At 53.1% G+C, this 13,438-nt stretch overlaps 7 protein-coding genes across 7 annotated transcripts; 2 read left to right on the top strand and 5 right to left on the bottom strand.

Annotated features, from left to right (window-relative positions):
• Positions 1-20: 20 nt before the first annotated feature.
• HD553DRAFT_351371 (glycosyl transferase) lies at positions 21-819 on the top strand (the record flags this gene model as incomplete). Its single annotated transcript, XM_046183608.1, has 3 exons — positions 21-185; positions 256-631; positions 714-819. Exons 1-3 carry the CDS (start codon positions 164-166, stop codon positions 817-819), a joined length of 504 nt encoding a protein of 167 aa, XP_046034932.1. The 5' UTR covers positions 21-163.
• Positions 820-1,260: 441 nt separating this feature from the next.
• HD553DRAFT_343908 (uncharacterized protein) lies at positions 1,261-3,873 on the bottom strand (the record flags this gene model as incomplete). Its single annotated transcript, XM_046182924.1, has 5 exons — positions 1,261-1,475; positions 1,540-1,635; positions 1,706-1,851; positions 1,974-2,189; positions 2,255-3,873. The coding sequence occupies 5 exons, from the start codon at positions 3,871-3,873 to the stop codon at positions 1,261-1,263; spliced, it is 2,292 nt and encodes a 763-aa protein (XP_046034931.1).
• Positions 3,874-4,251: 378 nt separating this feature from the next.
• On the bottom strand, positions 4,252-6,214 carry HD553DRAFT_75492 (uncharacterized protein). The gene is made up of 3 exons (XM_046184467.1): positions 5,307-6,214; positions 4,980-5,217; positions 4,252-4,903 (listed from the first exon to the last, which is right to left on the bottom strand). The coding sequence occupies exons 1-3, from the start codon at positions 6,127-6,129 to the stop codon at positions 4,558-4,560; spliced, it is 1,407 nt and encodes a 468-aa protein (XP_046034930.1). The 5' UTR covers positions 6,130-6,214; the 3' UTR covers positions 4,252-4,557.
• A 138-nt stretch (positions 6,215-6,352) lies between these two features.
• Positions 6,353-8,743, bottom strand: HD553DRAFT_315000 (HAD-like domain-containing protein). The gene is made up of 12 exons (XM_046180426.1): positions 8,440-8,743; positions 8,321-8,376; positions 8,172-8,257; positions 8,022-8,109; positions 7,815-7,936; positions 7,649-7,751; positions 7,336-7,574; positions 7,195-7,258; positions 6,993-7,126; positions 6,906-6,919; positions 6,820-6,843; positions 6,353-6,762 (listed from the first exon to the last, which is right to left on the bottom strand). The coding sequence occupies exons 1-12, from the start codon at positions 8,498-8,500 to the stop codon at positions 6,620-6,622; spliced, it is 1,134 nt and encodes a 377-aa protein (XP_046034929.1). The 5' UTR covers positions 8,501-8,743; the 3' UTR covers positions 6,353-6,619.
• Positions 8,744-9,044: 301 nt separating this feature from the next.
• Positions 9,045-10,744, bottom strand: HD553DRAFT_343905 (uncharacterized protein; the record flags this gene model as incomplete). The annotated part of the gene is made up of 2 exons (XM_046182923.1): positions 9,045-9,317; positions 9,380-10,744. The coding sequence occupies 2 exons, from the start codon at positions 10,742-10,744 to the stop codon at positions 9,045-9,047; spliced, it is 1,638 nt and encodes a 545-aa protein (XP_046034928.1).
• Positions 10,745-11,580: 836 nt separating this feature from the next.
• Positions 11,581-12,460, top strand: HD553DRAFT_75247 (uncharacterized protein). The gene has a single exon (XM_046184466.1). It carries the CDS (start codon positions 11,757-11,759, stop codon positions 12,294-12,296), a length of 540 nt encoding a protein of 179 aa, XP_046034927.1. The 5' UTR covers positions 11,581-11,756; the 3' UTR covers positions 12,297-12,460.
• HD553DRAFT_358875 (uncharacterized protein) lies at positions 12,435-13,185 on the bottom strand (the record flags this gene model as incomplete). Its single annotated transcript, XM_046183923.1, has 3 exons — positions 12,435-12,899; positions 12,970-13,023; positions 13,096-13,185. The coding sequence occupies 3 exons, from the start codon at positions 13,183-13,185 to the stop codon at positions 12,573-12,575; spliced, it is 471 nt and encodes a 156-aa protein (XP_046034926.1). The 3' UTR covers positions 12,435-12,572.
• Between the last annotated feature and the right edge of the window lie 253 nt (positions 13,186-13,438).

Below are 13,438 nucleotides of genomic sequence, written 5' to 3'. Positions count from 1 at the left end.
GACGTATGACTCATGATGCCCCTTTGGCCTTTGTCGAGCTCTATGTAAGGTAACCAGTCACTGCTAAGCTGTTACAAGTGTGTGTGCAGTCACTTCTAGCGAAGGGATCGCTTCGATCACTTCAGCTCTGATCTCGACGCTTGGTGGCAGTCAAGAAAGCTTTATGGTGTCTCGGGAAAAGCGAGGTAGATCCCTTTTGACGAGATGTAACCCCTGAGTTCGTTGACTGATTGACCTGTGTGCCTGGCCGTACAGTGCTGGTGACGGTCGGATCGACCCTGTTCCAGGATCTCACAGATGCCGTCCTGCAACCAGATTTTCTCCGTGCTCTCTCGTCCTCGGGATATACGTACATGATGGTTCAGTACGGATCAGCTCAGCTAACATGGGCCGGGCCAGATACCGTGTCGGGCATCTCGATCGAAACCAAACCGTACATCTCCAACATCGACAACGTGTTCGCTTCCAGCGACCTGATCATTAGCCACGCTGGTTCCGGATCGATATTGAGCGGATTAAGAATAGGAAAGGATATGATCGTTGTCCCGAATTCGAAGTTGATGGACAATCATCAAGTCGAGCTGGCCGAGGTGCTTCAGCGAGAAGGGTATCTTCTCAAGGCGACCGTCGGGTGAGCTAGAACTAGGAAGCCCCCCAAATATGCCGACTATGCTGCGTAACACTGTACTAACTATGAGCTGTCCGGGCTGTAGAAACCTCGTCGAGACCGTCTCGTTCGACCTACGCGGCAAATCTTTCGTACCCTTTCCCGCCTTTCAACCAGCTCGCTTCAAGCAACTGGTCGACAACCTTTTCTGAGGCTGCTCTTCCTGAAGAAGCGACGACTGCAAAAGAACCTCGCCGAACATTGCGTGGTTAGATTCGCAATATTATCAGCTAGTGACCAGTGAGTTGGATCGGGATAAATTCCGCTTATCCGGAACGTCATGATCGCCTTGCGTACTGATCCGTCCCTCTGTCTGAAGATAGATCGATCAAAGTCGCAGCAAGCAGCTGTCGCTTCTCCATCCCATGGCAAAGACCGGCGAATCAAGGACGGCAACCTGTCTGACATTTGACAGGGCTAGGAGCGTCGGAAGAGACTCTGTCTGTTTCCATGCAGATCAGCCAAAATACGACCCGTCAATTCCTCTATAAGCAAACTTCGGGATCCTACTTTACAAGCTGTTTCCTTATCCCTATTCACGATCTTAATGACCTTACGTGATGCAATCATGTGTATCTCATGTCCATCAACCATTATGAATATCTCCCGCCATACCAGCTTCGCTTGTTCCTCATCGCCGGGGGGACCATCCCGTATCCCGCCGCCCCGTTCAACGCAGCAGAGACGGCGTGCATCGCGAACGGATCGGCAGCCGAGTTGTACCCATTCGGGACATGCCCGGGACCATATGCCTGTAGGGGCTGGGCTGCCGGATTCGAGCCGCCTGAATAAGGGTCGTATGCAAAATCTGAGGGACAGGCGGAACGAATCGATCAACGCTGAGCTGATCCTGCACGTCCGGCTTGACTCACATCCTTCCGGATAGAGACCACCGTACTGAGGTGTCGGTAATACCGGATCAGCGGGTGAGACCATCCCGTTCAAGGCGAGTGCCGAGGAAGATTTCTCTGTTTTAACACGCACGATGCGGTTATCTCAGTGTCGTCTCGTGTGCCACAAACCCGGGTATCGTCTCACCTCGTCTCGCTTGTTTCGGAGGCGGCACCGGCACTTCCGATTTAGCCTCTCGTTCTCGCCGACGATGTTTACGTTCAGCTCGTCGAGCGCGAGCCGTTGCTTCTTCTTCAAGTTTCGCTTGGGAAGGGATACTTTCGGGGCGGATGCTGTCGTCGCGACGAGTGGATAAGCCTCGAACAGAAGAACATCTTCTACCTTAGCTCACCCATTCATCCCGGCCCCTTGATGCGCCATCGGATTCCCCATCATCCCGCCCACCATGGAGTACTCTTGTACACCACCTGGATAACCCATAGCAGCACCAGGCGAGACCATGGGCGACGTGGCGTACATCTGCATAGCAGCATAGTATTGCCTCCAAGCTTCTTGACGTTCCCTTTCGGTCTGCTCGTCGTACTCTTCACCATCGGGCATCGGAGGGACGGTAGGGTCGTCTAGGTCATGAGGTGTTACGGGACCGCTCGACCTTATGAAAGGGTCGTCACTGTAGTGTTCGTTTTTGAAGATCATCCCCGAGAACTATAAGATTTCAGGTGCCACCGAACTTACTGTGCGTACGAAGGCGTTTCATGTCGAACCCGAGATTCGGTTTCGCGATGAAACGCCGGCTCGCTCCTCAACTTTCGGACCTTTTGCCGGAACCGTGCTTCATCCTCCTCATACTCTTCCTCACTAGCCTGGTACTGCGGCTGTCTCTCCACCCGATCCTGTCGCATGTTCGGATTAGACCTCGCCGCGGCCGGTCCCGGTCGTTCAGCAGCCAGAGGCGCCTGAGAGGCTTTCGGGGTGACCGACTCTCTCTCCTCTAGAAGAGGTCGCCTACGTCTTTCTACCGGGAGCGCTTGGACGGCCTTTTCCTCGGAACTCGCGCTAAAAGCCGAATAGGTAGAAACCTCCTTACGTCTCGTCGCCGGGTTAGGGGTCTTCTCTTTCCCATTACCGATGGCATGACCATTCCCTTCGTGGTGGCCTCCTTCCATTCTCTCCCTTTCTCTAGCGAACGCCCTAACCCGCCTTCCAGCCGGTACCCCGTAGCTCCGCTCGTCCACGGGAGGTGGGAGATATTTCCTCGACTTCATCACGATCCCTGGTCGGCTCGGGTCCTCGTACTCGGTGATTCGGGACAACTCTTCTTCATGCGTCTTCGGGCGAGATTTCTTCTTCTGCCCGACCGGGTTGGGGGAATAGTCGAAGGTGTAGATTCCTTCGATGCGGGGATCGTCGTTCAGCATGGATTTTTGCCAATATGCTTCGTCGTCCGATGCAGTTGCTGCGCCTCGTTTGGCTCCTTCTCCCCCTTCATCACCTCTAGCCCGTCCCCGCTCGGTCCGTCGTAATCTCGCTCGATAGTCGGCATCGTACTTGGCCGCCTGTTCTTCCACCGAGATGGTCAGCACAGCGAATTTCGGCCTGTAATGTTGCTGGCCGTGTCCGTAATCCCGGCTCTCCCCCAAGTTGGAGTTGGCCGAAGAAGAAGTAAACTCCGTCTGCTTGTCTTCGTCATCGTAATCGGCATTACTGAGCATCTTCATCTTCCGTCCATATCCAACTCCTACGCCGGGTACGTCCTCGGCCTCGTGTACTTTCATCATCCCATAGCCTTTTCCTGGAATGGCCGGGATGCGTTCACCAAACCTGTTCATGTCTGTATCTGGGTCCGAACCGGACTTTTTCATGCGCACAGTGGTCTGTCCGATGGCGTCCTGTCCAGCGACCCTCGGCTTGGTACCGATATGTACGCTCGTCAGACCCGTGGTGGCGGAGTTTCTAATAGGAGCTCGAGGTCCTGAGACGGGAGGGCGGGCTACTTGTCGTTCCCCATCCGGTCGGGAGGAAATGACGGGGAGAGAAGTCGACGATGAAGGAAGGTCTCCACCATCCTTTCCGCCAGCGTCGTCCTTTAAAGGAGGTTGACTCTGTCTAGTTCGAGGACCGGATGGGCTTTGAGCTGCCTTTGAAGGCGAACCGGACATGACGTCCCCACGACGCATGATCGGAAAGGGTGGAGTGGTTTCGACATTGGTGACGTTCTCATTCCGACCCAAAGGACCTTTAGGTTGGGGAGTCCTTTGAGGAGAACGATAGGAGCCACTACCGGACTCTTGTGGTAGTTGCGACTGAGATGTTTGAGCGGTGACTGGTTTACGCTTGATCTTGTGCGGGTTCATGGTTGTCGCTGCGGATTATCAAACCGCTTGGCACCGAGGTCGCCAGCTGAAAATGGTAGTCAATAATGATCTAAAGTCGTTAGCATTCTGCGCAGTCGCGACGTTCCTTTCGGCTCACATAGAGTGGATATTGGTGGAGAATAGGTTCAAGACCAGTTGCCAGTTTGAGCGCATACAGGTCGATCCTGCTCAGAGAGTCGAAGTCGTCTTTCTTGAGCGAGTCGCCCAGAGGTTGATATGAGTGGGATCGAGCGAGTTTTGTAGCTGCCAGTAGCCAGTAGTAGCTAGTGAGCTGGTGTTGATTGATCTTCTCGCCCTTCGCGTGTGAATTTGTTTACGTTTCCCACGAGGGAGGGAGGATCCTTCTTGATGACAACGTGGGGAGAAAGGAAGGGTCCTTTGGGGGAGCGGGAAGGGGCATTATTCTATTCCCCTGTTCTAGAAACACGTCTCATCCTGAAACGCGCGGATCAAACCGGGCGCGCGGTCGAGGCGCGTGTCCGAGGCCGTGGGAATACATCGCTCTGAGTCGTGGCGCATGATTGACCATCTCGTTTCAGCTGATCAGCAGCGCAGCAGCTCGGCAGGCGTCTGGACATCTGATTACATTCCAAATCAAATGGCTGCAAGTGACGTCGCATACAACAACCGTAAACTTGCTACAAAACAATAGCAAAAGCCGATTTACTGACTCCTCTCGACCGTCCCGTACTTCAAGGCTCGCCCCTTGCTCCGCTTGGCCATTTCCACCCGCTCAGCCTCCTTCTGCCCGTCAACAACAGCGCCAGCGCGTTCGAGCATGTCGTACAAGGAGCCCTCTTTGTGATACCTAGCCAATTCCTCGTAGCCGTCGATAGGGATTCCGCCGATGGTGATGAGAGGGTGGGGGGAATCAGATTTGCGTTGAGAGACGATACGGGACAGGATGGAGTGGATGCTGGAAGCGTCTTCTCGGCCTTCAAGAAGCAAGACCCGAGGAGCAGGCAAGATGGAGTAGATGGCTAGCAAGTCGTAGACTGGGGCGGTCCAGCTGTGACACATTCGTTCTTGTCCGATCAGTCGGCCATTCGTGACTCCAGTCAAGCATTGTAACAGACAGGACTCACGCATGGCCGATATCCCACACTACCACCGGGTCCACATCCCTCCTCAACTCCCTCCACCCGTTCTCATCCTTGGCGTCAAACGAGAGCATGACCATCGGGTCCAAAGGTTTCGAGACATCCACAGAGGGGGAGATCGTATGCATGGTATCCTCCAACAAGAACGTCTGCAAGGCCAAAAGTTCTCGCTCGAGTGTCATGGCGACATTGTCCTTGACTGGTCGCGAGATCTTGGGAGGGGCTACAGTAGTGTACGATGTGTCCATATTTTCCGTATTCCTGTCAGCCTTGGCTCGCCGTGATTGGTCTCTGCATCTCCCTCGGACTTACCGGAAGCCACGCCAGGTCTAGATTCGGCATAGATCCTACTAGGAGCTCCACCGGGCCTGACAACCACCTTTTTCCCGCCGACAGCATACGAAGCCGACTTCGATTTGCTCCTGATACTAGCATTGTCCTGGCTGCTGGCACCGGACTGCATGGCAAGAAGATGTTCCCGCATTGCCGCAGGGGAGAGCGTCCCATCCTCGGCGATAGATGACGCAGGCTTGCTGAACGGTGAGACCGAGCTGTTGGTCAAGATATAGAGCCCGGCTAGGATGCTGACCAGCAGCAAGACCAGCCGGACGGTTCGTCGAGGTGCGTTGCCGACACCCCAGGACCCACCAGAGGTTTGCTGGGATGCGTAGTGGACGGGAAGAACTCCAGCGTTGGAGCTGCTCCTACGATGGAGCCCATCCCCACGATACTGTTCCTTGCTACTGGAGGAACCGCTGGTCTTCTCGTCGGAGATAATGATCATGTCGAACGGGTTCGGACTGGAGTAAGGAGACGCGCTTCCACGACGTTCAGGACCAGCCTGAGTGGAAGAGCGCCTCGACCCTACCGAGTAGGAATACCGGGAAGGATACCCGCTAGTAGAGTTGAACCCGCCGGGTCCTGGTCCGGCAGAGGTGACAGCGTGAGTGCTACTGGAAGCCAGTGGCGAAGAGATTTTGGGGCTGGTCGAACGGATGTTCGCGGGACTCCGAGCGATGGGGAGTAGAAGATCCCTCAACGTAGACAGAGGGTCGATTTCTTCGCTCGAACCTACCGCATACGAAGGCGGCGACGAGGGGGGAGAGAACAGGATTCGGTGGACCGGAGAAGACATCTTCGAGTGGCAAGAAGTGTGAGAGTAATCGAAAGTTGTAGTTTGCTGAAGAGCGTAGTAGAAGGGTATTTAATCGTTTTTTGACGTCCGGCGTCTCTTGGTCAATCTGGTTCGCTGCTGGGCGAGTAGGGATATAGTCAGAGGTTCTAGCTATCAAAGCTGTAAAAAAAACTAAGACGAAGAAAGCAAGGCGCAGCCTTTTACGAGGTCGAGTACGAATCCGATGTTTTGCCAGAAGTACAATCCCGACGATCGACAGGGCAGTGCGACACAATGGCTGACGTCTTGATATACCTTCCGCGATAGAATCCGATCTTCCTCTTGCAGATCGAGGTCAACGCGTCTGGACGCGCCGGGGGCGGTGATATGGCTTGTGCCTCGGGCCTAATCGTTCCTCGAAAACGTGTCAATGGCTTCTGAACAATGCCAAAAGATTCCGCTCCTGATTGCCTGAGACATCGAAGGCATACCGAGTCGTATTTCGAGCTGATCAACCTCGAGCTGCTCGTTCTACTGCCCATCTGACCGCTACTTCGACATCGTCCGCTATACTCGTCGGCTTATGACGCGGTTCTCCGGTACGATAGACACCAGTCTTCAGCAGGACGGAATTCCAGCCGTGTGCGTTTGCTCCTGCAAGGTGGACGGGTCAGCAAGCGGCATGGACTTGTTGTTCGGGTGGGAACCTACCAGCGATATCGGATTCGGGGTTATCTATAACAATCCAATCTGTCAACTTGCTTGCTGCGAAATTCTTTTCTGATTTGAGAGCTCACCTCCTATCATATAGCTGATAAGACAGACGAATACCTCAATCAACTTCTATCTATTCTCAGCAAACCGCGGCTTGTCGATCCACTTACACATCGAGCCGTTCATGCTCATTCGGCCGTCCGAGCGTCTTTAGATGCCGCCTCAACATAGACTCGGCAAAGTCGTAGGTTGCCTTGTGAGGCTTTCCGTATTGAACGAAAGGCAGATCCCGTCCGGTCGTAGCCTGTTTACTTTCCGTTCTAAATCAGTTTTTGGTTCCTACCTGGAATAGGGAAGCAGACGATTACTGACCTTGTAGATAGTCTCCACCGACATCCGGAAAGCTCCTTGTCCGAGCCTTGGAAGGGGATAGTCCCTTTATAACCCAATGCGGTGACGGTTTAGTTATTCAATGCCGGGCACCCAGAAAACTTCCTTCCATAAACAACTCACGACTGCCATTCCAAATCAGGGTTCGAAAACACAAGCGGCATATGCTCCTCCCCCTCAGATCCAACCGAACTGCGGTTCTTGTCATCACTATCCATCTCCTTCTTTTCCTGCCTTCGAGTTCCGAAAACGCCGTTTTCCGAGGATAACAGCTCGCAGATCAAGGTGACGTCCCTGCCCCAATCTCGGCTGTCGTGCATGACAAAGATAGCAGAAATCGGGGTCTGGGAAAAGTCGTTGGACTGTTCGCACGCAATTCAGAATGTGATGAGCGATCCGTCGTGTAGTTGTGGATTGTCAGCGGGAAAGACCGTACGACAACGATCTTCTTGTCTTCCGGGGTCAAGTCGGTCTTGGGCCAGACGGACTGCTTCCATGCGACGACATCCTGAGCGATCCAGACATTCTTCAGACCATATCTATGTAAGCGAAAACGAACCGTCAGGCCGTATATCCGACAAGGTATCACATGTACTGCTCACGACAGTGCAGTTCTGCGGATCGCGTCTCCCTTCCCTCCGAGACACAAGACGTGCTTGTCGGCATACGGTTTGACCAACAGCTTCAAGGGGGTGTGTGACTGTACGAGCTGATCTGCCGAGAGCTATGAAGCAGTGTACGTCGGTATGATCGAATGAGACTAGCATTCCTGTCATGCAAATTTGTGTTATAATGGTTCTGATGCTGACCTCGTGTCCCAATTCGCTGGAGAGAGCCTTGCGTCTATCTTCATCCGGAACTCCACCTCCGTTGGTGATGAGTACATATGGAATCGCTCTGCCAGCGAACGATCGCGTCAGCACCATACTTGCTACCATAAGACTTTTCCATAGACCGACCTATTCCAGGGGTTGTTTCCCGCGAGCATATCAAGAGCCCTTCTTGCTTGAGGCAGAACGTTCGGACCTTGCTTCAACACCCCATCCTATCAAGTCAAGACCCAGGTTGGCTTCATGGTTTCAGACGGGCGTACGAGCGGGATACCAACGATGTCGAATGCGAATGCTAGTTTCTCAGGGAAGCCGCCAGCAGTCGTTGAAGTGGCTGATAACGATACGAACGGGAAGTTTAGTGGTATGTAGCAGGTGATCAGCGGCACGTACTGACATTTGCAGCGAGCGTTACATCGCAGGAGCGGTGCCGCTCGGAAAGCGTTGAAGCGAAGCATCGTAGCAAGTTGTATGACCGTTTTCCGGGACGAGAGGTAAATCTATAGATCTATATTATATATCGGAGAATATGTGGAGCGCAATACTACGCTCGATGAATACGTCAAAGTCGAGTCAAGGGAGCGTTCTCGGAGATGCGATGATGACGAGCTGGAGAGGGCAAACGACTTTTGTTTACTTTGTGAGTTTCTTACGTTACGGTTACGGCAATCGACGTCGACACAGTCGGATCGATCCCATGCATGATTCCATGCATCTTGACATCCATGATAAAACGAGAATCAGCGGGTCAGTAGTGATCGTGCTATATATAGCAAGCAATTCTCGAGTCCAGACAGCATGTGAACAGGTGCATCCGCAACTATATATATGGTCATTAAATCATGCTTTCGTCAAATGCGACTGACTGATACTACTCTGTGTACAAAGCCAGTACGGTGCGTGTACTACACTATAAAGTCCGTCTTCCGCCTTTCGGGGGCGCTGCCCAAATACAGTAATATCCACATCGCTCAAGACCCTACCCCATGCTTCGAGGCAAGATCATTCATACTTCTTCGTCACGCGCAGGCCTTCTCGGGTAAAGATGCGGGCCATGCTTCCCTCGGCGGCGGCGAGTTGTAATTCGTCGGATCCTCCGATGGAATGCGAATTGAGGAGTACGGTAGGGATGGTAGAGCGGGATGTGAATTCTTGTAGCAAAGCTTGAATGATCGGACCGTCTTCTCGTCGGTCGACCTGGATATAGTAGGGCGAAGGGGTGATGTTGTAATCGTCCAGGATTCGTCTCAAGTGTCGCGAGTAAGGGCAGTATGACTGTGCAGAATGATACAGGTAAGTTCAAGAATCGAAGACGCTGCTGCGAGCGTCAAGCTTACCTTGGAAAAGACGACCAGTTTGGTATGATCATCCATATCCGCCTTCCAACCTCGAGGGAACACCTCGGAAGCCCCTCTCTTCCCCAAAAGCTTCTTCAAACCACGTTCGAGACCATTCCCATCCACATCCACCCATGCCTTCCCGATCATCGTGGTAAGCGTTTGGCCCTGTGCTCCCTCCTCAATCCAACTTTCGGGGAACTCGGCGCCACCTCCGATGAACGCTACCAACGCTCGGAGACTGGCGATCCGATTCCGCTCTTCGAGTTGCCTGAGCTTGAGAACTTCGCCGATCTTTAGCCCATCGAGTCGAGATTCCGGTCGACCTCGACTCGATCGCGCTTGAACCGAGGTCAACGAGGAAAAGACGTTGGATTTGCTGATCTGCCTCTCGATCTCTTCGTACTCTTCCTCGGTCCTGGATCGCTGGAAATGGGCGTCATTGTCGTCCTCTTCCAGCTCGTCGAGGAGATAAAGACCTTCTTGAGCCTTGACGGACGGTTTCCAGGCCCAGTCTGAACCTTTCCTCATCTCGGCCTCGAATTGCAGGAGCTCTTTCTCCGCATCGCTCTGGTAATCAGGAGCAAGATGCTGCTGACTCATACGAGTCGCTTTCACCTTGGTGGAGGCCAGATCGATTTGGCCCTGAGAAGACCCATCTTTATCTCGTCCGAGAGTATCGACGTATCGCACCTGATGGCGTCCCATGCTCTCTACGTTAAGAAGACCCGAGAAAAGTCGGGCGACGACGATGAACACCATACATCCAATCAAGACGAGAATGTACCTCCGAAGCGTCCTTCGAGCGGGAAGGTTCTCCGTCAATGATCGGGCTTTGATGCTGGTAGGAATAGCGAGATGGTCGTCGACCTTTTCCTGCTGAGCGACCGAGATATTACCCGAGTGCGGGTTGAACAATCGGGCATTCGAGGTGTATCCCAGTTCAACCTCGGAGGGCTGGGCATGAAAAGGATACTCTTGGAGATCCTGGGTAGAGCCGGTCGCTCCGGGTAGCCCGAATCGAAAGGCTTGAGGTGGTGAACCTCGTTTAGATTTGGTAGGACTCGTCTCTTCCATCGTCAGGCCCAAAGTGCTGGTGGACCATCGTTTGGTGGGAGAAGGGGTGATATCGGGCGATAAAGGAAGTTCGGTCCGGAGCGTAGAGGTCACGACGGGGGATAGTTCGCCGCGCTCGATATCCATGTCGGTGTCGTCTAGGCTCTGTTTAGCGAGATCGGGGTTGCTGATACGGAGTCTCGATGGTAATGAGGTGTTAATGCTATTGTTGTCGTTCCTGATTTCCGAGGAGATATACCGCGTTCGATTTGGGGTGTCGTACATGGTGGATTGCCAGTCGGGTGACATGGTGCGAGTAGAAGGTAGACTTCAATCTGAAACCATGAAAGTAGTCGGTCAGCCTAGCGAATCGATTGGAGCAAAGGATAGGTCGAGACTCACGTATAGATATGCGTAGGGTAACGAGAACAAAGAAAAAGTTGGGTCGTAACTTTAGATGCAGCGAGACTGTCGGGCGTCCTCTTCGATGGCAGGCCGGATTGAGACGCTGGATGAACGTGTAGATGGTTTGTATTGAAGAGAAGACTTTGTGCTATACGCCCGGGATGATAGGGCAGTGGTATAGTCGAGGATGACGAGGTAGAGAGCGAAAAGACCTTGTCTGGTCAAAGTGACGAATAGGTGGTTTGCGTGTGGGCAGTGGATTGCTAGTAGGCGGTAGCGTAGGTGTCGATCAAACGAGCGTGGATGTTTGAGAAATTAGAAGAGAGTAGGAGGATGGCAAGCTGGACCAGATGCGAGATGCATGAGATGCGAAACCAGACCGAATCGTATTTGTGTATTGTATGTTTGACCTCGTACCAAAGTGGTCGGATTGTCACTCTCGGCTCGGTTCCTCGTCACATCCATCACACACACAAAACAAAAGTCCAAGCGAGCGAGCGAGCGCAGGTGAGGCGCAAACCGGGCAGGGCCGACGGCAGCGGCGGAGTACGGGCCGATTCACGCGCTAAATTGTCATTTCGCTTACATCTTTGTTCCTGATGTTCCGGTCGCTCCTCTTCCCGCTGTTCCAGGGGTTTGTTTACATTTCAGAGATTCTACGCCAATATTCTTTGATCGCCAACTGATCCCGTATACATCAACAACAAACCTTGTGTCGATGGATCTCTGGCTATCGCCGGCTCACCTGTGGCCTGTTGAGATGTTGCATACCCCGCCTGGACCGATCGAAGATGCCCCGGTCAAGAACTCTGGAGGATAGATGAAATCAGCAAGTCAGCAGCTATCGGTTAGCTCCTCGAGGTAAAGGCTGGTACAAGACGCTCTGACTTTGTAGAGGTTCCTGATGGCGTAAGATATGAGGGCTTTTCTGACTGTACCACCCATAATCTTCCTGGCTGCGACATGCAATCTTGCCGGCTCGATCGAGCTCCGAATATTCATCGGTGCCGTTGTGTTGTTGCTCACTGTAGACATTCGCTTGGCACCGATTGAAATGAGCACGGGGCTTGTCGGCGATGTGGTCTCCTTCTTCAGATTACCTCCGTGTCCATCTGTATCATCACCGTGTCACATCATCAACGGTGTCTGTCACAATGATCGGAGATTATTCACCTCGGTCAATGTCGCAAACTGGTTCACGATTGGGGAATGTATGGACTACCTCTTGATCTCTCGATGGATGGGCCGTGACATTACTCTTACTACCGACGGCCAGCCTACCAGGATCTCCGCAAGAAGCCCACATGGTCTGACTGTCTCTGTCCTCATGAAAACACTGTGGATTCTGAAGACTGTCCCATACAGTACTGGGTTACTTGGGGCCATCATGGTCAGACAACAGCAAGGATTGCCCAGGTCAGTTGACGTCACCTGGTTTGGTCTTCAATGCTATTGAGCCCGTTCATGATATGAACAAGGCTTGGGTTGTAGCAGCAGTATTACAGATGAGAGTGAGGAAGGGAAAGATGAAAATTGGCATTATCACGACGGAAGGTCAAGCAGAAAGATATCCTGCAGCTAAGTTCGACGCCAAGATAATACTGTGGAATTGTGGGTCGCAAAAGAATGGCATCTTCTGATCATGCGGGAAACATGGGAGCAAGAGCACAAACAGAGTACGGTAAACGTCTTTGCGCAGAGCTAGAGGCCAAACGCCTGCCCGGAGCTTCCTCTACAAGAAGGACAGCCCAGCATACACCCCAGCGGCCATAAGACCGAACCCGATGACCTCCTTTCCGGAAGTGATGTGGGATCGAAGTCCGAGCGCTCCGCTGGTCCCGTTGGTACCATTGGTAGCGTTGGCGACACCCTTGGCGGTAGAGTTGGAATCGACGGTAGCGTTGTTACCGGTAACGGGGATACCTCCAGAGATCTTGGTCTCGGCGGCACCCGCAGCGGATGAGACGACGCTCGAAGCTGCACCGACGACCGAGTTGGCAGCCGAGCTGACGGCGGAAGAGGCGAAGCTCTCTACGGCACCGGCGATTCCACCGGAGCCCTATATGACATGATGTGTGAGGTTAATCGAGGGCTGTTTCAATGAGCCGGGTACATGATCCTCGACTCACGGAAGAAGCGGCCTCGGGAGCTGCACTGGAACTCTCGGCAGGGGCAGAGGCGGCCTGTAGGAAGAAATAACAATCATAAGTATCGAACGTCATATACGTCGATCTCATTTTTATCAGCCGACTCACCGAGCTGGAACTGGCCGGGGCGGATTCTTGAGCCAAAGCGGTACCGGCAAGGAGCACGGCGCAGGCGGAGATCATAAAGCTAGCACGCATCTTGGTGGAGTATGGATGGTTCGTTTTTGTAAGAGTTGTCGCGAGCAGAGGTTTTTTTTCCGGTGAAGAAAGGTATTACTTTGACGAGCGCGGCTGTCGTTGGTGGCTTGGCTGATGGTTGCTTTGAATAGTGGAATGATGGAGAGAAGAATAAATCAGATGAAAGGCGCTCGTTGAGATCCGTCTATATAGCATCTGCGAGTGCTGCGGAACGATTCGAAACAGGTGGTTCCATTCCCTTTGATCGAAAAGG

This window comes from Filobasidium floriforme (assembly GCF_021052385.1).
Source record: "Filobasidium floriforme strain CBS 6241 chromosome Unknown HD553scaffold_17, whole genome shotgun sequence".
Classification (NCBI taxonomy): Eukaryota; Fungi; Basidiomycota; class Tremellomycetes; order Filobasidiales; family Filobasidiaceae; genus Filobasidium; species Filobasidium floriforme.
Note: the sequence above shows the minus strand (reverse complement) of the source record. Positions and strands in the feature narration are given on the sequence as shown.